Source organism: Cylas formicarius, unplaced genomic scaffold, assembly GCF_029955315.1.
Source record: "Cylas formicarius isolate icCylForm1 unplaced genomic scaffold, icCylForm1.1 PGA_scaffold_1__22_contigs__length_36826433, whole genome shotgun sequence".
Taxonomy (NCBI): Eukaryota; Metazoa; Arthropoda; class Insecta; order Coleoptera; family Brentidae; genus Cylas; species Cylas formicarius.
The window spans coordinates 8,902,704-8,930,482 of record NW_026844264.1 but is presented as its reverse complement, the minus strand read 5'-3'; the positions used below and the strand labels follow the sequence as shown (position 1 = coordinate 8,930,482).

General features: G+C 34.5%; 2 protein-coding genes across 3 annotated transcripts in view; both read right to left on the bottom strand.

The window, feature by feature from the left end:
* Positions 1-26,290, bottom strand: part of LOC132696829 (specificity protein transcription factor 3-like) — a 26,533-nt gene extending 243 nt beyond the window's left edge. The window contains exons 1-9 of one of the 2 annotated variants that reach the window (XM_060661881.1): positions 26,154-26,290; positions 7,970-8,185; positions 5,513-5,714; positions 4,781-5,073; positions 3,690-3,855; positions 3,393-3,536; positions 1,625-1,985; positions 335-545; positions 14-166 (exon numbers count right to left, since the gene is read on the bottom strand). In XM_060661881.1, the coding sequence (XP_060517864.1) occupies positions 14-166; positions 335-545; positions 1,625-1,985; positions 3,393-3,536; positions 3,690-3,855; positions 4,781-5,073; positions 5,513-5,714; positions 7,970-8,185; positions 26,154-26,156 (1,749 nt within the window). In that variant the 5' untranslated portion in view covers positions 26,157-26,290. Of the gene's footprint in view, positions 1-13; positions 167-334; positions 546-1,624; positions 1,986-3,392; positions 3,537-3,689; positions 3,856-4,780; positions 5,074-5,512; positions 5,715-7,969; positions 8,186-18,024; positions 18,434-26,153 lie in introns of those variants that run through there. The other variant, XM_060661880.1, reaches the window with a different exon arrangement.
* LOC132696831 (protein FAM76A) lies at positions 26,189-27,779 on the bottom strand. The gene is made up of 5 exons (XM_060661882.1): positions 27,472-27,779; positions 26,985-27,263; positions 26,795-26,925; positions 26,499-26,733; positions 26,189-26,422 (listed from the first exon to the last, which is right to left on the bottom strand). Exons 1-5 carry the CDS (start codon positions 27,559-27,561, stop codon positions 26,189-26,191), a joined length of 969 nt encoding a protein of 322 aa, XP_060517865.1. The 5' UTR covers positions 27,562-27,779.

Here is a 27,779-nt window from a genome sequence, read left to right as displayed (position 1 = left end):
GTTTTACAATTACCTGAGAGTAATTCAAATGAGTTATCGCGTATTTTACATTATTTTTGCTGTCCGTTATCCATACGGGATGTGGTTTGGAATCCGTCTCCTCTTGTTGTTGAGGTTCCGGATCGTCTTGCATCTCCCAGTTCTCCTCATCATCTTGATCTTTCTCCTGTAATAAACAAATCATTTTGCATATTACATGGGAAAAATCACCAAAAATTAATGCTTGATATTATGTGCTTGTGTTGCTTTCTACCAATATCATAAGTGCGAAAGAGAAGCAAGTGTCAAAACATTCCCGGTGAGTTTGACGTAACAATACGATAACTCTACTTACCGTGATTCTCTGTTTTAAATGGGTCTTGAGGTGTTTGGATAGGTGGTCGGACCGCATAAACTTCTTGTTGCACTCGCTGCATTGAAAACGCTTTTCACCGGTATGTGTCCTCCGGTGCCTTTGAAGCTCGTCGGATCTAGTGAAGCGTTTCCCGCAAAAGAGCCAAGTGCATACGAACGGTCTTTCGCCGGTGTGCCACCTCAAATGGGCCCTGCGGTTGCAATCAAATACCATATATTAGTGACACTGTCTAACAAGTAGGGCTTATTGGGTTTGCCACAATGGAGTAATGTTTAAGGAGACTATTTCCCTATCTGGGCGAGATTGCAAAATGATTCCATCTGATCCGTCGGCTTTTATAACCTGCAAGGTTGTTTTTATCATTTGACAACTCGAGATCGCTACAAAAGGAAAAATATATGTAAATAAGGTAGATATTTGTGTTCTCTAGAAAAAAATTATAATATAAGCTGCCTAATTTTGTATAAGCTGGCTATGAAATTTACATAAAAGAAAAAAAACAGACTTGGATTTTAGATTAGGGATAATGTCACCTGTCAGTTGTATAATAAAATTATTATTTTTCGATTATGATAGAAAACGTCAACTGGCAAGGTGGCAAGGTAAGCAATCGGAATTAAAATGCCTTTTTGGAGACATGGACATTTATTTCAGAAAATGTTTCAGCATCCCCTGCCACTTTCCTTGCAGAAGTAAAGCCAAAGCAGTAAACATTTGAATTTCAGAAACTCGTATATAATTGCCTGCGTGTTCCGTTGCCCGAATCACTTTTTTTTTCGATTTTCTAGATTGGTTCGTGTCCCTAATAATGTATTTTGTTGCTCTTACTGGGACTCCCAGGTAGAATAACTTATTTATTTTTTTTATGTTTGCTGATCTTACATTTGAAAAGAAAGGATGGAAAACTTTCTCGTTATCAGCATTATCGCATTTTTAGTTGTCATACATATGGTTCCATCCTATGACTACTTATAACCAACCAGGGGAAACCAACCTTTAATAAAATTTTGCTGTCCAATTTCATGATTTTTTTTCTTGCGTTTTTATTTTGCTTTTAGTTATATTGCACATTTTTTAATTTTGAAATAAAGCGATATTAATTTATTTTTCTATTTATTTCTAACTCAGAGTGGCGCTAGGAAATCTACAACTCTCTTTTATTTGCTATGGTATAGCAAAGTCAATGACTCCAATTTAATTGGGGAGTTTGAGGTCACCCTAATCAGAACACAGCCGCGTTCAGTAATGTATTAATTAAAATTGTCTTACCGCAAATGGCTTGTTTTTCCGTAAACTTTATTACAGCCTGGTATGTGACAGATGTGCTGTTTTTTCCTGTCACTGTGCTTTTCGCCCTCCTGACAGTTGGGACAAGTGCAAGCTACCCTCCGAACCCGCTGTTTCTGACCATCGATCCCTGCACCGTCAGTAGATGCTTGAGTGACGGCGCCAGTGTCGACGGAACTCACGTTTAAGGGGGTCGCATTCTGCGCTTGCATCGTCGGGGTGGCGGTAGCCACTTGCGGGATAATTTGCCACTTGCTGGGATCCGTGGGGTCTTGTTGGATTTGTTGTCCGACCGCAATTTGGGGTTGAGCAGGCTGCGTTATAACTTGAACGTTGCCGAGTCCTGAAAATATCGACGTCAAAATGGAGATTTTATCAGAAATTCTCAGAGTTTACTGAAACGCGTTTGAAAATCCAATCAGCATACTTTTACATTAATTTAGTGTCTGAGGATGATATTTTAGCCATGAATCATGCTGTTGGAGTGACCAGATTTCCATAGAAATATTAAAACTATCTCTATTCTACCGTTTAAAGCCACTAGTTAAAATTGTAAATGTATCTTTGCAATCTAGTTCCAGCAATTATTGCCTTGGGCAAGGTTGGAATGCCCTCTAACTTGAATGAATTGTACAATTTATCGCTGTGCTAGAGCTCTGCTTAGGATTACCGGTAATATTGCTTTCGCCTTCAATCAGTCATATTACTTAATAGATTTTAATTTAATAGATATGACTAGACTCTTTGATAGTTTAAAGTTTGATCTTTGTTTAGCTAAGTTTGAAAATTATCTATGCAGTGAAATTGTCTGCGATTGAGGGAGTTGCTGTAAGATCTGATTCAATTAAGAGCTGTGTTAGGTGTTCCCCAGGGTTCTAGTTTTGGTCCATCAATTCTACTTTAAGGAGCATGGTCAAGCAAAGCTATCCACAACAGAAAGATAGACGCATGTCAGCTTCTGGCGCTGAAGAATTGTCCTGAGGGCTAATGCGTCCATTATGCAGGAATTTAAAGAACACCAAATGTTATTTAAAATAGTATAAGTTTGTCCTTATAAATTTCAGCCATCTACAGAGAAGATATGAGAATAATCTGATCGCAGGTATTAGGATTAAGGTAGATGTTAAAAAATTACTTTTAGAAAGTTTGGTACTCTGTATATCTGATTATCTTGATATTGAATATGCCATTTTCTTATAAATTTTAATAAACATGGAATACAGAAAGAGAATAATGTTTATCTTAGTATGTAGAGAAACTATCCAGAGGGCATGTAAGTCATCATGGGCATAAGATGGGTCAGTGATATGGTCATATGGTGTACTACCTGCATAAAATCTTGAAATCAAAAGAACCCAGTTACTTGGCAGAACTTATATTTCAAAGTGGTGATGCACAACCAGGTGATATTCGTTTCACTGATGCCACATCCATACCACAGTGCGGATAGTTCTTTTAAAAAAATATTTTTATATACCTCTGCCCTATAACTCAGTAACTCGTTCCTACATAAAATTGTAGTAAACAATTATTTAAAAATCGTGTGAAGTCTTGTGACCGATTTACCCTAGTGATATGTGGAATTTATGAATCTTTTTGTGTACCTGTTTATGTCATATATTATTTTGCGGTTGCGATTGAATATTTTTAAAGTTATGTTATTGAGCGGTGGTTATTAAAATAGGCTTAGCGGTACACAGATTAATTTATTTTATCATATTTCTTGTAATTTTTATCCACTCACACCTACCGGGAATATTTTGTATAGTGGGCATGGTCTGTATATTTGGCAGCTGGATAATGTTTCCCAAGCTCGCCAAATTGCCGACTGACGCGTTCCGGATTTGTTGTAGATTTGTTGCCGGAATTACCGTAAACTGTTGACCGTTGGCTCCTGAAAACATCGAAATTCTTTGAACTAGCGTGCTAGGGAAATGCAGCTAACTGTACACGAACTAATAATGGATTTTCATAAAAATCACTGGCTGCAGCAGCGCAGCCTTAGAAATTACTAACCATTTAGAAATGTAAGATTTTTTTACTGTACCTGTAAAGGTCAACTGAGCTCCGTTATCGCCCGCGACAACTTGTTGATTTATCGTAGACGCGGCAGTCTGCTGCTGCTGCGGCATAGACGTAGCTATCTGTATCGATTGCAATTGACCTGTAGGCGTCAGAATATTTGCTACTTGAGGCAACAGCTGAGGTTGGGCCTAATTTATAAAATTTCAATGCTGTCATATACGTACACCGGTGAAGCTCAATGTGAAGAAGTTTAAGGAAATCCCATAACCCAAAAAAAATGTTCGTTCTTGTGCAAAAGGGCGTAAACAATATAAAAAAAAAATCGATTCATTAGAACAAATCGGAATCGCTTTTTTACCACCAATAAGAGTCACGTGAGAACAAATTTAATATAAAATTGATTTTAAGCACTCTATTTCTCTTTAACCAGCACAAGAAATAATAAAAAAGCTAACAGACCCAAATTAATATCAATGTCTACAAAACACAATCATTCTTCATTGCAATATGATTAGAAATTACCTCACTTTACCGATTAATGCCGTAATATCCAAAGATACCAGAACATTAAAATTTTAAGTTTTTTGTGATTTGACGAGTTCGGTTATTTTAGAAAAGTGGTAGTGTTTCAAAGTATTAAATATAGAGGCATCAGTGGCTTTCTGGAGTTTACTGAACGAATAATATGATCATCCCAATCTCAATTCTCACTGGTAATAAACTGGACAGCATCAGCTACAGATTAGGCGGACGTACAGGATGTGAGTTCACAGAAAGAGAAAAAAACGGCAGAAAACAGAGAGTAGAGATTTGTCTGGTCCTCTTTGGATTTATTGTCCATTGTTAAAGGAAACAGTAAAAGAAAAGAGAATAGTTACTCGCAAGCGCCGCAGATTCTGGCTGACCTCAACTCAAAGATTTTATATAGAAAATTTATAGGACAATGTTTCTCTATTAGTTCGATATCAAATTTGGCAAACTCTATCGCACTAAATGTCCTTCTATATACGTAATACCAAGTGACGTCACCGCAGCGCATAACTGGCGGATATAACTATTCCCTTTGTTCTCGGATTGTTCCACAATCAAATACGTTTGATCTGTGGGACATACTTGTATAATGTTTGGTACCGACGCTGTCGCCGCCAACTGGACGGGAAAGTGAATCGTTTGGTAAATGGTTTGTCCGTTTCCGGAGGAAATCGGCACTTGGATTGGTATCGTCTGCTGCAGCGGAAACTGAAAGATCTGCGTTTGAGCTGCGGGCCGCATCTGCACGCTTTGTCCGTTGGGAAGCTGAACTGTGGTCGGCAGGCCCTGCATATTCGTCGCAGTGGCTGGTATAACGTTAGTAGGAGCTCTTATTATTTGACCGGGGCTGAAAATCTGCTGGGGCTGAGTCCCGCCTGAAAAAGAAATAAATATATTTTATTGAAAAACATTTTTAGCTACCAAAGCAGATTGAAGTTTTTTTTTTGGAGATGCAAATAAATACTTCATTCACTTAATTCAGTTATAATTCTTTTTTATTATTGCGGACATCTGGCAACAATGTATTAGCGCCTCGCCCAAAAATTCGACGAATGTATCCTGTGTACATGTTTTTATGTATCTTCGGTTATTGTTTCTATATTCTGCTATTCATATCACTTATTGCAAATCAGTAAAAATATAATAAATATAAACGGCTTTAAAATAAAACCGATTTTTTTGTCAATAACTTTTATGGTTCATAAGAAACCTATTACGTCAGTGGAGCACATTTTTAATTTATTTTTTCCTTAAATCACCTCCAAGAATCACCTAACGAAGACTGATCACGTACTTAAAAGGTACCATGTATACCTGCCACATTCATCGCAGGGATGAATATCGCCTCCTGGCCATCGACGCTTAGCGTCTGGACGGGCGCCTGCATCACCCCATAGCCTGCGATATTTTGACCGGCCGCCGCTGCGGCCACCAATTGGGCGCCAGCCTGCTGCTGCAGCAGATGCTGCTGGAGCTGTTGGGTGGTGATGGCGGTGGCTACTGGCACGCTGACCACCTTAACGAATAAGGGTAAGGGTCATTACAAGTTACAAGTTCTAGAGCTGGGAACTGAACATTCATACGAATTCCCACAATACGTTGAGGTAATTTGGCCCATAAATATTGATATATTGTCCATAATAATTAAAAAACCCTATACGTCTGTATAGGTAAATGGCAAATGTTTGAAATGGAAGAAAGAAAACTCAAGTCGTAATCCACAAAAATCTATTAGTCCGTACCACATTTCAAACGCTTAAGAGGTTAACAGCTAAAAAAGAATAAAGATAGGATATGATTCAGCGTTTCTTAAATCTTAAAAACCTGTTTCTTAAAAGTCTTTATCACTGGCATATCTTTACTAGATATATAGTACGTTGTCTATGTTGATAATACAAAACTCGCTTTTAACCAATAAGACCTGTCAACTCAGATGTCGATTCAACATGGCCGCTGACAGTTCGTTAATTCGACAGTTTGGATGTGGCCACAGTATACTCACTAAAAATAGTAGTGTAACCAGAGCTTTCCCGAGCATTATTTAAAAAGTGGGACAAATAAGAGATGGCGTTCGCGACAGCATTTTGCAGTCAAAGTCAAAAATCATCTTGAGGTATGTGTTAAAGTACTTATTTTTTATATATTCTTATTTGTTATCAACATGGTAGACATTATTAAGAATAATATTTCCTATAAAACTAGGCGTGCTGTATAGCCGAATGCCGAAATCGGATGATCCAGAGGTCTCGTTTTGCAAAGAACTCTCCAAACTTATTCAGGTTAAACCCAAATATCTCAAGTTTTAACATTCGAAGACACTTACAAAATATACGTCCGTTTTTTAATTGCTTCTTTTTTCCCGTAAGAAGGGAGGGTCAATAAACAAACAGCAGTTCCCTATTGGCTCATCCCAGGTGAATTTTAAATAATGTTATTGTTATATCACTTAACTAGATATCTACTAAGTACGTTTCAAGTTTTCAACTTCCAGTGTCTAAATCTTCCACAGAACCAGATTTAAAAGTCCAACTTCTGCGATAACAATTATGCTATTAATGTTTACACAACAATAATTGTTTTAATAAATGTTTATCAATTTTAATTTAATTCTTTTACCGGCGCCTTTAAATAAGAAATGGGACAAACATCAGATGTCACTTTTCCAATGTTATACGACGGTAAATGAGAGTGACCGTGTATTTCAGTTTGCGGTTTGTGGTACTTTTCCGGCATTTTTTTTTTTCAAAATGTGCTCAGATCCCATTAAATCCACAGAGAAAAAACGGGTTAAAAAGAAAATGGCGAAAAGTACAGGCAAGTGTTTGAAATTTAGAAGCATGCGCGAAAGATCCTGACGTATGAAAATGTCACAGCCGTCAATTTTATGATATTTGCGGGTCCTATATTATCGAATATGTATTCTTGTTCTACTTTATATAAAAAAAGACTGGGCCATAATGTATTTTTCAAATTGCGAAGTTTTCGAAAACAGAAAACCAAATTTAATTTTGTCTCAGTCTATTGTTGTAATCCGCCCAAAATTCTTAATTCATACTTATGATACTTACGATATACAAGCATTTGTTTCTATTTTTTTCTAAATTTCCAAAAATATTTACAAAGATTGAATGCAATTAAACTAGAGTTTGGCAATAAACATGCTGTAAATAAACAATTAAAAAATTGTAGTGCAGGTTTAGATTGCGGAAGCAATAGAATAATACTCGCATAAATTTTCTCCATATTCTTTAATGATATGGCTGAGATGTCTACTTGCCGACTAAACTTATTACAAAAACGATTATAATCGACATATTGTCACAGATGATCATAATCAAGATGCTTGTGGATGTTGAAATGTGGAAAAATTCCATTACACATACAGCAGGTATGACGGAACAAATAAGGGACAGTCAGGTGATTTTACCACTTATCTTTAATATTATATTTCATTTTGAATTGAAAATTTCATTAAAAAAGTTAAATGAAAATATTCTTCATATATTCAAGTATTCATAGTATCTAATTATTAATATCTAGAGGTGCTTTTTTTTATTGATTGACTAATGAGCAAATAAAATCGAATTGTTCATGATATCTATAAAATCAAGCTTTGAAACATTGTTTATATTGTAAATAACAATTGTTTATATGTTTTGGGTATGAGCTATATCTACACTTATATACATATAAATTCGCATTTCAATCTTTTCATACCCGTTTTTGCGAGTATTACAGTTTCGGACACGGTGGTTAGATCTCTAAACATACCTGTGGAGTTTGGGGTTGAGCGGCCTGAGTAACCGTCACCCCTTGTTGTTTGATCGTTTGGACCGGCGACGGGGCGGAAGACATTATCACGGTGGTGGGGGTCGTGCTAGCCGCGTCTCCTCCAGGGCCTATACGACTGCACGTGGCTGCCAGCAGGGCAAGCGGTGAAGGGGCGGCGGGTTGGGGCTTGAGGTCCGCGACGGGTGCCTCCTGCTCCTGCGAGAGGGAGGGGTGCAGATTTGAATTTAAAAACGTCCACCAAAACGTGTAAAAATCCAAAATAACTTTTAGAGGCTGATAAATGCTAATTGAATCACGCAAGAAGAGTAATTGCCTAATAATCCTAATTTAATATACCGGGTCTAACAAATATTTGCCTAGGAAACCAATACAATACAATACAGTAAAATCTTATATAGATAATTGATTTATAATAAATGTTTTCGCAATTTACTATTGGTTGTTTTGTGGGGGTTGGTAAAATCGGAGTATGCTTTCAGTTTTATGAAACAGTATTTTTTGCTGCATGGACTAATAATAATTGAGGAATCTCAATGATGAAACTCTACACAAATCGGTCACCTCCCAGATTTTGTAGGCACGAAGTACCGAAGTACGGTTCTGGAACGTCATTGTGGTATTCGAATCTATTTAATGAGGGTTAAATATAAAGTTAAATATCGGATTATGTCGTAAAAACCGTATATCGTCTGGAGAACTCTACTTGCTTTTACAGTTGCGTTCGTTCCAATTTGTTATGGCACTTATTTAACTTAAAAAAAAAAAAGAAAATAAACGTGGCAACCTGGTATTCATTATCGATTCCGTTTACTTTCATTTCACCACGTAAAATCCACAGAATTTAAACATAGGCATATTCTTTTTACTCAAAAGTCCGGGTTTGTCTCATGTTTGAAGTATTGCCCGGTATAATCTTAAGGACATTACAAAGTTGATGAAAATAGTAAAATAAGCGTTAAAAAATTGAATTTCACAAATATTAATATACAGTGAGCTTGTAAATATGTATACGTTTAATGCTCTGTTTAATGACAAAGATATTGTGGAATTTTAGATTCCTTGTACATTAGGTCCTATCTTTAATGATTTTACGGCGTATCAATAAACCAAACATGCAATAAATATGAACCTTTAGAAATGGATTTTGAAAATTTTGCACGTTAAACCTTGTCTAGCTCGTTTGAGCGTTAACTTATAAAAAAAGGTGAAAACTGCTTGGAATTGAGTTTTTTACGTAGGATCCAGTGGCGTAGTCAGCTTTGGTTAGTTGAATCTCACAAATTTTGATAGACGAATTACATCGCTGGAACCTGTATCTCTTTTTTTAAAGAACGATCTTAAAGTGTAACAGATACACTCCTGTAAACCCACTGTCAAATGCTGTTAATGTCATAACGGTTAGACAAGGAGTTATTTATGATGCAAACATTTTTATGGATAAGTTAAGAAATAAACTATTACATGCATAGTGCATAGTTACTATACGAGAAACCGCAATGATTTTATTTTAATATATAGGTATTGCTCTAACCAAATGACAAATTCTATTCTGTTTAAGGGTCTCTCCGAAAATAATAAACTGCCAAATACCTTGAAAAATTGTGGTAATTTCAATAACCTTAAAACTATTTTGAGGGAATATGTGATGTCTAGATTTTTGTTTGATCTTAATTTTGTCTATATGTTGATTTCTGGTTATACTTATGTTGTTTGTTGGTTTTGTTTGTTCATGCATTTTGTAAAACTTTCTAAAAAATTGTTTTTGTATCTAGCATCCCAAGCTAATAAAGAAATATTATTTATTTTAAATACTTCAGTTGTAGGACCGTGGCGACACTTCGTAATTATTGCGATGGCTCAAGTTAACTGAAAACATGACAACGAGCACTTAATATTACACACACACAGACACAAGTTTATTTTTACAGATAACTAAGTGTTTGGAATAAATTATGTAATTTATGTGAAAAAAAAAAAATGTTTCCTGTATGGCCGCCCCATAAAAAAGTGGTGGAACAAAGTATGGAAACTTTTAATAATGTTGATATTATTAATGTTCGAAGTAACTTAGGGCTTTTTTAATTTCCACATATTAAGGTACGCCACTGATTCCTTTTTATCACGCCTAACAAATGTAAACGAATGTTTGTTATGTTTTCTTTTTGCGATAAGGGATATGTGGTTGGAAATAAATACTGAAACGTTTTATAATTTGTGTTCTAAATTATGTCATGGTGATGTGAAAAATGGGCCCGAGTAGGGAGGACCTCTTAAAACTACTTCCTGGATTGATAAAACCATGTTAAAAAGCGTTTTTAGAAAGAGTTTTTTAGTCAGGTGAAACCACATTTTGGTTCCACAACCCAGATAGAGTTTATCGAACACACCAGAATATTTGTTATGTTTTGAGGACGAATCTCTATAACTGCTCGTACTGACTTGGTAATTATTAATAAGAGCAGATAGGTACATATGATAATGTTCGACCACATGTTGCTCAGATTGCGCAACATTTTCCTGATGAGGTGAGGTTGAAATTGAAATTATCAATTGGCCAGCAACCAGTTCTAATCTTTATCCAATTGAGAATGTTTGAGACTACAGGCGTTTCAAGAACTTCCTAACCGTCTCAACACTTTGAAGGGAATTAGTAGAGATACTGTCCAAATATGCAATAATTTGGATCACAACGAGATAAGACCCGTACTTCTAAGCGTAATAATATTTAAAATAGAGGAAGAAGTACCCGTTATTTATTATTTTTAACTGAAGTTAATATATTTTGTTATTTTTTGAATTTTATTGTGTTTTTTTAATTTATTTTTTCCTATCTTCTTTTGGAAATTGATCTTTTGTTAATACATTTATTAAATTACAATAAGAATGTACTTAATTAAGAAAAGAAAATATATGATAAGTATTATGAAATAAAAATAGTGGTTCGTTAGTTTTGCTGGCCAGTGTATTAATTAATGCGTCGTTAAACTACGCGATAAATATTATGGTTAAATACATATGTATCAGGCATTCCATTTATTTATATTAATATTTAGTATGCAAAATATTTTTGACTTCAACAGCACCCAATACAGGCATACAGTATTGTTATGGTAACATTCGTAAGTGGTTAATGAACGTGTAATTGTTTTTACTATTATTATTATTATTAATGGCTATGCTACAAAATGCTAATACCCATATTTTTTGATAACTTTGTTATGAGTAGAGATACAAAGTCGGTTAAATTAGCAAACTGGTAGCATTTTTTCCACTGATGGCGAAAATAGAAAAACAATTGAATGTAGGGTTAGGAAAAAATGAGGAAAATGTACTCTTTTTAAATGAAACACGCTGTATTAATCTAATTATCAACAGAACAAAAAGGTCATAGTCTAAAATTGAAAATTACCGAACTATCAGAACATTTCTCATTTAGACTGAATGGCTATGAGTGTTTAATAACAGTAACAATAATATTAACACCAAATTTTCGTCTCCTTTTAGCTAGAACGATTTCATTATTTCTAAAGATTCGATAAAGGCGCAGAAAAAATTGTTCAAAAAAGGCTATGCAAAATAATGACAGCCCTGCCAAATAGAACACTAGTCAAAAAATTGATTTTAATGTGTTAATTATTGTTATAGCAAATATTAAAATTAATTTTACGGTATCGCTTATTCAAAAATCGTTTCTTACGTTCAAATAAAACAATAAAAGGAAAATGGAGTTTTATTTCGCAACCACTCATAGCCATCTAGTCCAAAAGACCAATAATAATAATAATAATAATAATAATAATTATTATTATTTGACAGATTTTAAAAACAGAATTGAGCAGCAAAAAAAAATCAGTGCCATAGGACAGTTCACCTTACCCCTTCTTCAATTTAGTTTTGGAATTATTGACTTTAGATTAGAGGAAATACGAACTTTAGATAGAGGAACCAGAAAACTTCTTAATATGTACAGAATGCAACACACCCAAGAGTCGACATACACAAATTATATGTATCGAGGAAGCAAGGGGACCGAGGCCTGTTGCAAATAGAAGTGACTTTCAAGTCGGCTATACTCAACTTAGAAGACAAATATGTAAATCTACTAAGAGTATATGACGAAGAACTGCCTAAGACAAAATCGATAACTAAACTAGCTGTATCCTTTAGAATATCATTAAGGCTGCCAAGAAACCAGGATTATACGGAAGAAAAACAGAAAAGAAAAATAAAAGAGAAATTATCGAGTGAACTGAAAACAGAGTGGAGGAATAAACAAATGCATGGACAGTATGCGCGACAAAATGATAACCAAGAAATAAATCCTAGATACACCTACGGATGGCTAGCGAAAGGAGATCTTAAGGGACAGGCAGAAAGCCTAATAGTCGCGGGATATTACTCAAAAAATATCCTAAAGAAAGAAACAGTGAATCATATCCTCTCTGGCTGTCGTATACTAGCAAAAAATTAGTATATAAACAGTACATGATAATGTGGCTAAACTGTTGCACTTCAAAATATGCCAAAATTTTGATATTAACACCACCAGAAATTGGTATTATCACAGAGCCGAGCAGGTCACAAGCAAGGAAGATGTTACAATACTGTGGAATCAACAACCTGATATTGTTATTAAAGATAGACATAACAACTTATGTACGATAGCTGGCGTTGCAATTCCAGCCGATAACAATGTTGTGGCGAAAGAAGCCGAAAAATTACTTAATTACAGGCACCTAGCCATCGAAATAGGCAGAATGTGTAATATTAAGATCCAAATTGTCCCCATCATAATTGGCGCAACTGGAACACTCACAAAGAATTTTAAAAGATACCTTCACACGGAAAACATAACATCATACTTCAGTCCACGGCAATAACGGGAAGTGCCCACATTTTAAGAAGAGTACTAGGGTAACCCAAGGTGCACGGTGCGTTCCTGGTTAACTAGTGAACCCCCGGCGTTAAGAAAATAAAATGCTTACACCGTGAAAGTTAATTGGATAATAATAATAATAATGAGCGACAATTATTTCAGATAAATGTCTTGATAATTCGGTTTTTTCAGTTTTGACCTTTTGGGTATATTTTCCACATTTTTCCTAAATCCTAAATTCAATTGTTTTTCTGCTTTCAGTGGAAAAATGCTACTTGTTTAACCGACTTTGTGTCCCTTATCGTCACACAGTTACACTTAATTTCGCTTTCCGATTTGAAAACAACCATTTTCCAATAGTATATATTTTTTAAATCGTTCTGATTCGTTAGAACGGCCCGGGGAATCAGACGTCCAATCGGAGAATTTATAAGTAGGCTGTACTTTATATAATTGAACCAGCGCGTTTCAAAGTCCATCTTTCGCGTAAGCGCCGCGATTTTACGCGTGCAATGACGACAAATACCGAAGTGACGTTTTTATGCCTATTATTTATACCGGCAGCCGCGTTGCGAAAATCGGGGCGTGCGGCGAATATTGCCGGCAACGCCCACTTCGCAGGGTTCACTTGGATCGCGTCTGGCCAAACTGGGGTTCGCGCGCTTATCTATCGGCTTGGTGTACGTCACCGACGATATGAACTTTTCGAAGCAGAGGTTAAACGAAACCTTTTCGGTATATTTTAATTTGACTATGTATGTTTATTGATTGTTGTTAGTACCACTACGCGGGCTTTTGAGATACGAGGCGGTCAGAAACTCTTTAATTTTCCGAAATGATATACGAAACGCGTTGCTACTTTTGCTTCACACAGCGGGATCCGATCTAGGGACATTTTCGTTTTGAATGTGGCAGAATATCGATAATACAGTTAGTCCAAATATTGCGTCAAAGCAATATATCTCATTTATTATTTGTTTTAGAGAAAAAATATTAAATACCAAAGTTGTATATAAGCCTAAAGGAAACAAAACAAAATTATTTTCCATGATACATGGTGATTCATAATTATGTGGAAAACGAATATTATATTTTTTTATAAAGCGGTACGGTCATTTATCCTATACTTGAAGATAGTTCGAGTCGTTTATACAGGGTGAGTCAAAATGAAAAATATTAACTTTTATTCCTATTAGTGCTCTCTCGATACTCCTATACTTGCTTTAAAGTTAATTTTCGTGAAAAAATAAATTGAAACCTATACTTCCATTAATTACTCGTATCAATGTTCTTTCAATTTTATTAAGCATTCCCCTATACCTGAACTGGGTAATTTTTGAGGTATACATATTTTTACGAACAAAAATTTGTTAAATTATGAGAAAATATGGCACTAAGCCAAAAAATTGATTCCTTTCTTTCCATCAATCTAGGAATTCTACCATTCATAAAGCCTAAAATATTATTGAACTAATAAATAACGTTTTCAGATCGCGTCTTTTAGATCAAATGTAAGTTGGCCATGCAAATCTAAGTTATTATTATTATTATTATTATTATTATTATTATTATTATTATTATTATTATTATACTGCCCTATAGTTCGAAGTGAAACTTGATTAAACAGTTCTTGTGCTTTTTTCTGGAACTATTAGCAATATTAATAATATATTTTTCATATTAATCCTATCGTAAAATATTGTTTTGTATTAACGTATAATGAATGCTATTATCTGAATGAATTATACTGTAGATCTTTCAAGTTTTGGAATATTTTCACACAAAATTGAAAGAGCATTAATAGGAGTAATTGATGGAAGTATAGGGGTTTTAATTGATTTTTCACTAAAATTAATATTTTTCATTTTGACTCACCCTGTATAAAATATTCGAAACAATTTTAAAATAAGTACAGGATAACTGACTCTACGACTTAAATTACAGCTGTTGGAAACGGCGTCAGATAAACATGTAAATAGTGTCGAACTATATTCGATATTGATATCTGTCGATTCTTTTAAATAAAATAAAAATTCATTTAGTACATTCTCTGGGTTTGTCTAACAGTTAAAAAATACTATTGTTTGCAATCCATAAAAGGACGGCAAGCTTAATTTACCCAAAGAGACATAGCGAAGAGAGCCCTAAGAACAGTGGTGTGAAGTTAGCAGCCAAAATTACGGACAACCGAACAACCAGTGGCGGCGGAGCTTTCTAGACCCGTCTAGGAAGCAACTGATTTAAATTAAATAGAACTCTTTTCGTTTCAGCTGGGAATGGAAAATAAAATCATGCACTGAATTGTTCGATTCCTACAGATTAGCGTGATTAGCTTTACTCTGTCATGTCTGTCAACTTTTTACGTTCTACAACACGAGATGGTCTTAATGGTTTAGCCACTTTGACAATTGAGCATGAAATAGCTTTCCAACGAGACTTCATAGGCAAAAATTTGCAGAAATAAAAGTAAGAAAGAAAAATTAGCTTTAGTTTACCTGTTTTCATATCACATATGTTTATAACTATAGTCGGTACGATTTGTGATGGCCTAATCGGCAATAAAATGCCGAACAGAAGAAAATAGATTGTTTGTCTTGCTTCAACTTATACTTCAACAGATGTTGTTCTATCCTAAATGTCTATCTGATCGATGATCGATGCAAGACAGCCGTCACTAACGATCACGATTATATTACTTGGGAGTAAGAAAGACAGAAACAGTTGTACTTGGTATTTTCTATGTAATAGGTAATAGATCAGAGTGTTCCTAAATGACATGCAAATATTCAAATATATGAAAAAATTATGATAATTTCTTAAATAAATACCAAAAAAATCGGAAAATTAAAAAATATAAAAAAAATATAAAACATATTTTGCTAAGAGTAAATATAGAAGTACACATATTTAGTTTGTATTTACGATGAAACATTTTCAGAGCCAAAATTGGAACTAGGTACCGCTACTAAAGAAAATCAGCCTTCGGCTACATTAATATCAGTATTTTTTTTTATTATACTTTCTGTATGTTTTATACAACTGCTCCAATTTTCTTGGGTAACTGTCTGGAGAGCTGCTTGCCTAATATATACCACTGCCTGCACCTGCACAATAAAAATATTGTGCCTCACAATATTTTTATTAAAAAATATTTCGCACTGAGCCCACATCAAGTCTATGGCATTAAATATACAATGGTATGGAGGCAATCTTAAAACTTGATGACTCATTTCAGAAATTATTTCGTCTGTAGCATATGGAAAGTTTTTTTTGTAATTTTTGAATATTTTTAGCAACTCACATTTTAGACCACTTTCTGGGTAATTAATCTGCGCATCTTGTCGATGCATTTTCTACACTTTCACTAAGTATAGAATGATATCGTGCATTATCCATAATAATTAAAGACGGCCTTTCGAGTTTCGGCAGCAGTTTTTCAAAAATGCGACTGCGTTTTGTCGAGGAAACTTCGGTAATTATCCGGTAATTGGTGCTATCTCGAGTGTACGGTATCGGTTCGTAATAGACAAAGGTAGAACACTGTCAGCTAAATGAGTGGATTTTGCCAAGCTTAGTATACGAGTGAAAGCAGGTAAAATACTGACGCACCTTCTCTCTTAGTTTTAGACAGACTATATAAATTAGTTTTGTTACCAACTTACCACGTTAGATTTCTTAAATATATTATAATTATATCATACTATAATTTTTATGTAGAAAATAAGTATTTTTTACTATACGGTTGAAGCGGCAAAATGCCCTTTTGCTCGGGTGGCTTTAACGTTAGAGCAGGCGCCGAGCAAAAAATTGAAAATTTGACATTTGCAATTTAGTGTCGTCATATTTCTCAGAGGTAAGTAATTTTTTTTATTATCTACGATGGGACTCAGTAAATTTCAAGCCCTTAATTTATATAAAAATGTTTAAGCCAAACTTTCTTCTTTGAAAAAAAAATTATAAAGTGAGGGATCTAATGTGCCGCAATATCGTACACTTTTGGTTTCCGTACAGAGATGAGAGCGATGATACATAGGTACCCTATAGTTTAGTAAAAAAAATGAAGCAGATACCAAAAAATACTGTTACCATAACATATTTGATATATAGTTTTGGTTGGCACAGATAAGAACCTTGTAGAACCTAGACCTGTGCCAAATTGTTCTTACACGGTCACTAATAAGAAAGATGGTGCCACTGCCTTAATAACAGCCAAAGAACCTAAACCAAAAGTAGTTCCACGGCATTTGTTAAACCAAAATAGTCAAGAAATAAAAATACAAGTCAAGTAGAATACAAAGAATAATTTTAAGAGGAATCAGAAAACGGTTAAGTTTCAAGCGCTAGTGGATAGGATGTACTTAACGGAAGTTAATGTTTGGGTTAATAACCACTTTTTTTTTCTTTCTACGTCATTTTGTACCTTTTGTTCTTTAAAATAATAAATCTTTAAAGTAAATTCATTTCGGTTTCTCTTATACTGTTGTGTTCCTAATATCGGAATATCTAGCATCCGACATTGGCAGCTAATTTTTAAAGTTATGATTTTTCCAGTCCAGTGTTTTTTCTTGAGATTCTTGAAAAACAGGGCGAGAAATGTAAATGCTTGTAAATTATACAAGAAATCATGTAATGCAAAGGTTTGCCTACATGTAAAAGGTCTACTTAATAATTAAGTATTTTTTAAAAATAAAATAAAAATTATCTTCTAATTACCGCCCTTCTTCGAAATTTGTTACCTAGGTTTTATAGCTTAGGGTTTAAAAGATTGTAATTATTTTTGCTTTAAGGGTTCCTACCTCATTTTTGGATTAACTTGCCCAAAATTATTGTACTTTAATTAAATTAAACAAAAATCGGGACGACGCTGTCGTTATACATGTACAGCTACTTCGTATCCCCACTAACGCACCGCATATTCCTAACCCGATACGTACTTATAAATAGGTAGGTAAACGGTATTTTCACAGCGAAAAATAATCTGCTAGTACGATCGCCGTGAAAGTAGGCATTTCCAGACAGACGGCCACGAAAGCAGTGAATAGGGAAGGTCCGCGACCTCCGCCTCCTCGATGACGACACCAGCGGACAGAGTAACACCCACGACACAATTGTACGGTTAACGCCCGCCCTTTTCCAAACACATCTACTAAAGACCCACCTGTATCGAGTTTTCTTCGGGAAAGTTACCGGTTTGTCTCTCAGATATCATCATCGGTTCCGAACATTATTCAGTTTTTAAAATGCCTTGTTCGATATTTTTAACAATTTGCACGGAACGCAACGGCAACGTATATTCCGATCGTGTGAACCGTGCTTCGGTTGTGTCGTCACGGCATGCGCACACTTTGACTCCGCCGTTGTTTCGCGTTTTCGCGTGATACGAAATCCCAAAAATACAAAAATTGACGTCCGAACGATCACATGGGTTTGCAAAACGATAACAGCTATCACGACGGGGCGTGATAACGTTATTTTTAAGACGAAAATTTCCCTGCCTCGAATTTAAACGACGCGGACTAGTGGCAGGCCGAGCGAAACTCAAACCACGCCATTCTGGGACTGGCTTGTCTGGGGAGGGATCAAGTTAGTGGTCCTTCATCGGCCGGGTGTGTTTCCGACCAGTGGCGGCGTCGGTTGCCGAGTACGAGAGTTGAACGAACCGAATAATGTAGTATTTAAGGCGATTCGAAGATCGAACGTTAATCTTTGCACGCGGTAGCGAGGTCAATGTTTTTTTTTCGGCTGTTCGGATGTTTCTTCGAAAAAGGCAACATATGAAAGTGGACAATAACAAAACACATAAACAAATAACAAAAAAATGTTTCATTCTATTGTTTACCGCGATTTACCAAATATGACTTTTGAAAAGAATATTTGGATACTTGGATAGGATGCCTGGTTTGTAAGAAAAGACAAAATTCGCAGAAAACTCACACAATTTACCTGTAATGAATAGAATGTGTTTTCGTCAGTGAAAATCAGTCTAATGTAAGTAAATTCAATTATTTCGGTAGGAGCTAGGGTCGCTCACTTTTTCCAGATGAAATGTAGTCTTTTGTGAAATAAAGGTGAAAGTGACAAATTTTTTGGACTGTGCATTACAGATTGACTCGAAACAGTGTATAGTACGTTTAAGCTGACATGCAATAAATTGGTATATATATAGTACGGTTGGCAACCCTAATATGGGTATTCATGTGTTTTGATCTTGTGAGGTTAGAATCCAATAAAAATCAAATCAAAGCTTTAGTTTATTGTTGCACTTTTTTAATGCAAAAACAATAAACTAACCAAATACAAATAAGGACACCGGGCATAAACTGGCATCGAATTTCAATGACTTATTAAAATCGTGTTTGTATTTTTCAAAATAGTTGTTTCAACTTTGTTTAATGCTTTTGCAGCTCCATTTACGCAAATTAATCACTGGCAAATCAAAATCCAAGTTAATATAATCGAAATGTGAAATAACTACCATAGCTCGTCATTATTTTTTCACTAACCAAAAACACACTGGAAAAACGATCTAACTCCAAAATGTGGAAAATCAGGATTATTACGTCAAATGGCAGTTCAGCTAGCGGATTTAATTTCGTCTATAGCAAAACGATTGAGAAACAAACGTACAATGAAAGAACCGTCAAGTCCAACGACGAATAACCGAACTAAATCCGATAACCAATCCTAGAGCATCTCTGGAAAACAACAAAATTGCTACTTGGAGTTGCCGACCAGTAATAACAATAGGGGTGATAATGACTTAGATGCCTTTTTTTATCATTTTTTGATAGAAGTAAAACATCTTTTCTCCTCTACAGAAACTGTAAATCGACCACATTTTTCAGAAAAGAGAAACGTCTGTTTCCTAAAAAGGAGTTTAAACAAAATTTCTTTCGGATTTAAACAGGCTTTTCATATTTTTTTATGTAGTTAGTTATATTTTCTAGTTTAAAAATATGTTTTTGGTGATAGTTGCTTTATAAGGCGGTTAATAATAGGACACTTTCAAACTGTTCTATCTTAAAACTTGCCCAAAGTGAACCTAGATCGTTTGTCCCGTCTGTTCTTCACTTGCAAAATTCAAAAACCAATTTAATATTATCTAAATCTCAAAGAACCCCCGTCATTAAAAAAAAAAACGGAGGGCCTTGATTCTGCTTTTGTTTGTCATTGTATTTTTGGCGTTATTAAACTACAAAAACCTCGACTTCATTTTCATTTTTTCAGCTTATTATTGGACATCTAAGTTAATGAATTTATATAAACTTTTTCTTAAAATTCCTGAGTGCGTAACTTTTGAATTTATCTTCTTAAATATTTATTTTCAGAAATTTTAAAGTAAAGCATGAATCGAGTCAAAGAAACAAGTAAACTCATTCGAATTCCGCAATTGGCAAATAAAAATCTTAAACGCAACAAAAATAGTGACATTAGAATTATTCAAATTTTAATTGGTAAAATGGCGCAAACGTGCTTTATCGTAAAGCGAAATACGAGGTTAGGATTTGAGAATTACAAATTTACAATATGCAATGCATAATCCTACATACATTCTACACTGAACTCGAGATCTGGGTAACTAAAAACTTTTTTCTTTTCTCTGTTCTCCGTAACGAACATTCGACAGGTTTTTGAAGAATAATAACATTCGAACTATTACAGCTAAGTTTCCCCACGTTCTAGTACCAGCCGATCCGCAATGGCCAGCAAAATATTAAGGCCATCCGAAACCGACAGCCATTTTTGTTGGCTAACATTGGCCGTGATGCGAAAGTGGTTATAATTCAAAGTAAGTGCCCGAAATTTCGAGCTATCGGGTTGAAATGTGAAGTTAGACTGCCATCCCCAGATTCATCCTATCGAAACTAGTCGGGATCAAGTACCGCAAAGTATTTTTTTAATAATTTTGAATCATTTTTTCCGGACCGAAAAACCTGGAGAACCGTATGTTCGATCAAAAAAATTGTTGAACTAGAAAACGCGCGAGACTTGCGGAAATAACACAAAAAAAATTAGTATTACTCAAAAATTTTCAGGTTGTCGCAGTAATGAGCAAAAAATAAATTATTGGCCGTAACTTTAAGGTCTCGTCGAGAGCGTCAATTTTTGCATTTACCGTTTTCCTATTTTATAGAGGGTGCGCGATACAAGGGTTACTTTTGTTTCGCCGGACATAGAACACCAAAAGTTTCGTAGGTCCTTTGAAAACCGCGAATTTTCCAAATTTGACGCGAATTAAAATGACGGTCGCCGGTGCGAAATTGCCCCGATGCCGCGCCTATGGTAAGGGCCGCGTCGTGCACCGCACCTCGCGCCGCCCATCGTCAATGCCCCTTAACGATTCTGGTTGTCACACTGAAGCGCGGCAAACAGAATACAGACAAAGCCGGCGGCGGAACACGTCGATGAAATTTCGTATTTCGTTACCTACGCAGCGACCAATTTTTCAGGTAAATACCGATTAAAATAAACGATTGGTCGAATTACTCACGATCTATCAGTGGATCATAGTACGGGGCGGTCCGTTTAATATGGGATAATCACTTATGTCAGACCGTGTAACGAAAACGAAAAGATTTAGATATTATTAATATATTATATTGCTTTATATACGTGGTAGTATCGATTTTCTTATATTAAATATAACACCATATATACTACGGCATTTTTGATTTCCTCGTAACCTTCTCGACATATTTCATGTATAATAATCTATACCAGTATTATTCTTAAAAGAGAAGTTTGCATATACATTAATTTATCCGATTGAAAGCCTTTGCCAGATATATGGGGTTAATTTGTTTATATATTGTTTGTACATATATTTTAGCGGTATGTTGTGATATTTTAAAAATAAATAAATACAGGGTGATCAAAATATAACATTAAACATTTAAATGAAAAAATCGTTATAATTTTTTTTTCAAATGGAAATACCGCATTTTTCATATCTTATAATGGGCATTTGATGAAAAAAAAAAAGAAAAAGAATAGAAACTTTTTAATATCTTGAGCACATCTGTTTCTGCAAATTATGTCATATTTTTAGATTTTAAAGAAATTTCAAATAAAAACTGGAAATAAGTATAGAAACTTTTGCAGTTTTTCTGATTCAAAATACTAAAGAGTTCCTGTTGATTTTTAATATTGGAATTCATTAGAATACCCCGATCCAAAACATCCCAAAGATGTTTAATAGGATTCAGATCTGGCGATTGGGACGGCCTTTATGTTTTCCCATTATAAATCATTCTTTTACTGTCTTGGATGGCATCTCTGCTACAATTTGATTTTCCAATATCTCTTTGTATTGAAATCTATCCGTTTTTCTCTATACTTGTCTGTCTCAGATCAAGAAAAACATCCCCAGACCACTACGTTCCCTCCTCTATGTTTTACAGTAGAGTTGTGGCCATTCGGGCCTCTCGATTCTTCTTAGAGGGAAGCGGTTTTTTAACAGCAAATATTCCATGAAGACCTCCGTTGATTAAACGGAATCGTTTATCGCTCTACGGGTTATTTCAATGCCAAAACTATTTCGAGATTTAATTATTACTTTGTCTGGGTGATTTTCGGGGGTTTCAATATTTTGAAAGTCATTTCATCAATCCTTTGATGTCTTCCCGGCTCGGACTATAATTCTAGATGAAAATAACTATTTGCACTGTAGTATCAACACTGCTTACTTTAAAATACAATTTATAAAGAAATTTCATACTTATTTTCAACCATAAACGTTTCTTTATATTTGTTAAACATAGTATATCAGTAACTTCTCCTAATTTATGCTCAAGCTTACTTCATACATTAATATATATAAACATTATTAAAAGCTTCCATAGTTTTTATCAGCACTATATATAGAGAGAATTGTGTAATTGTTGTTAAATTGTTTGTTGATTAATTTCTAAAAATGAAACAAATTTTGTCAAAAACATTTTTAAACATTGTTCAAAAAATATCCAGAACACACAAACACTGTTTTAAATGAAGACTATAAACTTATAAAAACTTCATCCCTATTATGCAAAAACTATTGTATAAAAAGTATAAATTTCTATAAAAAAAAATCAGATTTTGACATATTTTTTTCTAAATTGCCTTTTTAATTTGTTTACTTTACTATTAGCACTTTTCCCATTATTTAGTTTTTTTAAGAAAAACGTTTGATAGAGATCAATTTTTTGGGTTAAAATAACAAAAAAAATGACTGGGTGAGGTGACATAAAACTTTTAAAAATGGATTTCCAAACTCACAGTAAGCTAAAATAATGACGTTTCTGAAGTTCTCTATTGTTTTTTTTATGACGTGTTACGTCGTCATTGCATTGTCACATTGAAAAAACGTTTTAAAACCTTATCACGTTAACTTTATAAAAACATTTTAACTTATTTAAATATTTTTTAAAATTAAAATAATATTTATTTTCAAAATATCAACCATTGAAGTAGATTGCTTTCTATAATGAAATCAACCCCAAGTATACAACAGATATATAAAATATGTCTAAAAAATCCAGAGGAATTTAAAAATGACTCACTAGCAGGGTGTTCGAATAAAAATAAGAAACCTGTTACTTCTCTACACCTTGTATAAATAATATAATATAATATTTTAAAAGTATACTTAAAAAATATAAATATTTTTGCAAAAAAAATTCATTACGGATATCCTGGCTGCCAAATATACGGGGTGATTCGCGGGCCAACTAGACTTTTATGAATAAAAAAAAGTAGGATGTATAATAGCAGGTTATTTACGACTGCGATCTAGCAATTTAAAATATCTTCCACAAAGCGACGTTGTTGCTTCTTCGAAAAAATGACGTCTTTGATGTTTCTATATATTGAATCTGATTATTTGTATACGTAGGTACCATTGCTTACACCTATTTTCAGAAATCAATCAATCAATCTTTCTTTTTGATCGAAACATCGTTCCAAAGCAATTCAAAGAGGGAATTTTAGAAGTAGTAGAACAACGGAAAACAAGTCTATCTTGGCATAAAACTAATATATCCGGCTTTCTATACGAATTTAAACATGGGCGCAATAAACCCTTTAACAAAAATTAAGGAAAACGGGTAAAGGTTACGGCGGAGTAGGGAATACAACATTAACAGCGTGTCCCAATTAAACCATCATTTTTCGCGGAAACGTAGCTGAATAAATTTTTACAACGATCACGTTTCGTTTCACATAACCTCTAACTTGATAAGCACTGAAATTTTAAAAAACGTGATAATTTTTTTTTTTCAAAGAAACTTCCACAGGCCACTGTAATACTTTTTACAAAATTTCTGGATTCCTCCTGCGTAGGTTTTTGTTGAGTTGTTGAGTTTGTTAATTTCTTAACTGAAATTTAAACTTAACAGTTTCAATTAAACTTTGAAGAAGCCGACAGGATGATTGGCGAAACGGTAGTAAGTTAGACTCAACAAAAACCAACGCAGGAGGAGTCCAGAAGTTTTATAAAAAGTAATGTGAGAGCGAATTACACCCTTTATACGGAGTGTTTCCTAGCCTAAATTGACAGAGTCAAATTCTAGCCAAAATTTAGACGGAAATTTTGTATTTTTTGTTTTAAGTTCATTGTTATGAAAATTGGAATACACTGATAAAAGCAAACTACAACTTTTGTTAGTTTCTTTTTTTAATTAAAACTTCTTTAATAACTGCCACTTTAGACGAATGCCTGAAGAAGTACATCAATGTGTTGGGTTTCTATAGAGCTAACAATCGTCAAATGACCATCCGTGACTAAAATCTATCGTATTTTAGAGTAGCGGATGGTAAAAAACAACGCTCTGTATTGTAACGGAAAACAAACCTACTAAAAAAATATGCTAGAAATTGTTTCTTAAAATTGAAATTTACCTCTTTTACTTTGCGGACAAGGTTTGGAGACACACCGGAATATAGTTTAAGTTTTATCGGAGTGTGACGTCATCACAGATGTAGCTAATCAAATAAATTCGGTATTCGTTCTTCTGATACTCGCAATAGGTCACCCGGTATAGATACGTGTAAAAATGTAATCTTTGAATAGATTCGTCGGAATAAGAAAAATAAGGGTTTTATAGCCATTAGATAACATTAGTGCGGTAAATACTTGATGTCCCTCACACTGCTATTACATTTTTCTACAGAAGGGAAATTATTATTATTATTATTCCTAAATAGCATACTTAAGTTGTTTTTCCCCTGAAAACATCTTAAGTAATCTTCGAATTGACATACTTTCAGCGGCCATGTTGATTGTTGAACGCCGCGAGATCTTATTGGTTGAAGGCGCAGTCTGAAATGACTAACGCATACGCATATTGAATGCCTAAACTGTCTCGATAATATTTTATGCTGGTGCCTATATTCTGTACACAGGCAAAGCGTCGACATAGTTAGTTTTGATTATATAGGTGCGTTCCTATATTTGAAATAATTATGTGAGGAAATTTTCGAAATATTTCATATTCCCCCGAATAACTTTTCAGTCTGAAGTGCTTAAAATCCATTGTATTACCGTGCAACCTCCGTTCATCTCGACAATTAAATGTGAGACTGTTAAAAACGAATAACGGGCAGGATCGAGTTTTTTTTCTGGTATAACACTGTTCATCCCTACCAGCGACATTAAAACCAAAAGAGACAGAACAAGCTATTGATAAAATGGTAAAAAACTGTGGTTTTATCCAATCGCGTTATACAAGTTTATTAACCATGAGAAATGAGGTTAGGATAATATTAAGAATTTGTTCTATGAGCTCAACAGACCAATCAGTTCTCTCAGGAATCATAAACACGCAAATCTCAAATCCAACATTGACAAATTGACAATAATGAAAGTTTAAAGAATCGGAATTTTAGTGCATTTCCCACTGAGCAAAGCGCTTAATCTTAATTCTTATGAAATAAATTAATAGTTGACCTTTTCAAAGTTCCATTCTCACACAAACAAATGACAAATTTGAAACATGGCAAGGCGAAAGGCTTGTCTGGTCTCCTTTGGGGTGGCGACCGAAACACGAATTTTAAAAAAGAACGCCCTTACGAATATTTTCTTGACGATTTATTTAATATAAAAATTTCTAGGACAAATTACAGCGGTTGCAAATAAATATAACCCTAGAAGAAAATTCCTGGGTATAATAAAACACTTTGATATAACCAATATTGTCCTCTCATCAACCCTCCAGAAATATGTTTTGTTGCCTTCAAAATAAATTTTCAAAAAAACAAATGATGAAAGGACAAGAAATACAGAAAATTAAAAATGAAACCAATTCTTACCATTATTTACATAAACATCATAAATATCATGCATTCTATGGTACGCTGGGGCTGTCCGTTCCGCTGCTGTTATTTGCATCTGAATTTGTAATGGTAATATTCTTGTTGGTTTTCTTGGCCGACTTGGAAAGACCCGCAACTTCTTTCAAGAGGCCAGCAACACGTTTATTTAGGCTGTCAACTTTATCGTCATGTTCCTTTTGGTTGGTTTTCATTTTAGCTCTCCATTCTGATTCGGTTGTAAAATGTTTCGCCTTCAACTCAGTAATCTAAAGAATAAAAAATAATAATAATAATATTTTCATGCTATTTTTTATTTAATTAATGTGCTTTTTATGTGCTTACCTGTTTATCTTTGCCTAGTAGTTGTGCATCTTTCTGAACAATTTGCTTTTTCAAACTAGCAATTTGCTCTCTGAGTTGTGTCATGGCGACAACATGATCGGAACTATTGGGATCTAAGTCAGATCCAACCACACCAGGTACAGAATTATTTCTAGCCATTTTAACAGGAGGCTGCCCGTCTGGAATCGGCAGTTTGATCTCAGGTCGGTTGGGTCGTTTACTGTGACTACGTAATCTATAAAAATGGAACGCCTTAAATAAAATAAATTTGCACCACTTTACAAATTATCACCCACTTTCCATCTTTCTTTTTATGACCTTGCGTCCGTTTTAATGTAGCTCTGCGTTCTGCATCCCCCTGTTTAGTTTTGGCCAGTGCCCTTTTGAATGATAAGGTACAAAGCCAGCATAACAATTTCCCATCAACCTACCAAAAGTGATCTTTCTAAATTAAGACAACACTAATAACTGTCTACCTTATATTACCTTTTTGTCATCATCATGTCGGTCAAATGCGCACTTCTGCTTGCACTGCTCGCAATTCACAGGAGGGCCATATTTAATTTCTGAATTTGTGCATCTCTGGCATTTATTACCTATGAAAGCTGCTATTATGTTACAATACTCGCAGGCAGTGGGTTTTCCATACGCTTTAACATTCTGTTCACATTTCTTACAAATTGCGCTGGTACTACCTTTCGATGTTTGTTGAAATTCTGAGCGACAATATGTGCATTTCACCACTGGAAAAGTACCACGACATTCCTGAAAAAGAACACCTTTGCTTATACCAATGAAAATTAAATAATTGCAAAAAAGAATCCTTAAAAATTAAATTGTACTAAAATGTAAGGTTAAAATATTCCTTAAAACGTAGTTAACTAGTCGACAAACTATTTGTTTCTGCAGGAATGCTATTGGCGTGTTTATATTTTTAAAACCATTTAAAAGGTGAAGCACCTTCTAGACTTACTTTGCAAAGCTGTTGACCTGCAGATAATTCCTCGAAGGGATGGCGAGTAAAGCATCGAGAACAAGCAAATAATAACGGGGCAGAACTCATAATTATTAAGTTTTCATACCGGGTAATAAAGATTACTGAAGTTAATTGTTTTTTACTGTCAACCAAATATGAACCAGAGCGGAGCGAAAAAGTTCTTTCTCAAAGCAAATACATCAGATCGCAATAAGTTATGAATTGACGCTAATTCCTGAGCAATGTATGAAACCACAACCATTCAGAAAAGCAGAAAACACAGACCTTTTACTGTGGGGAGAACT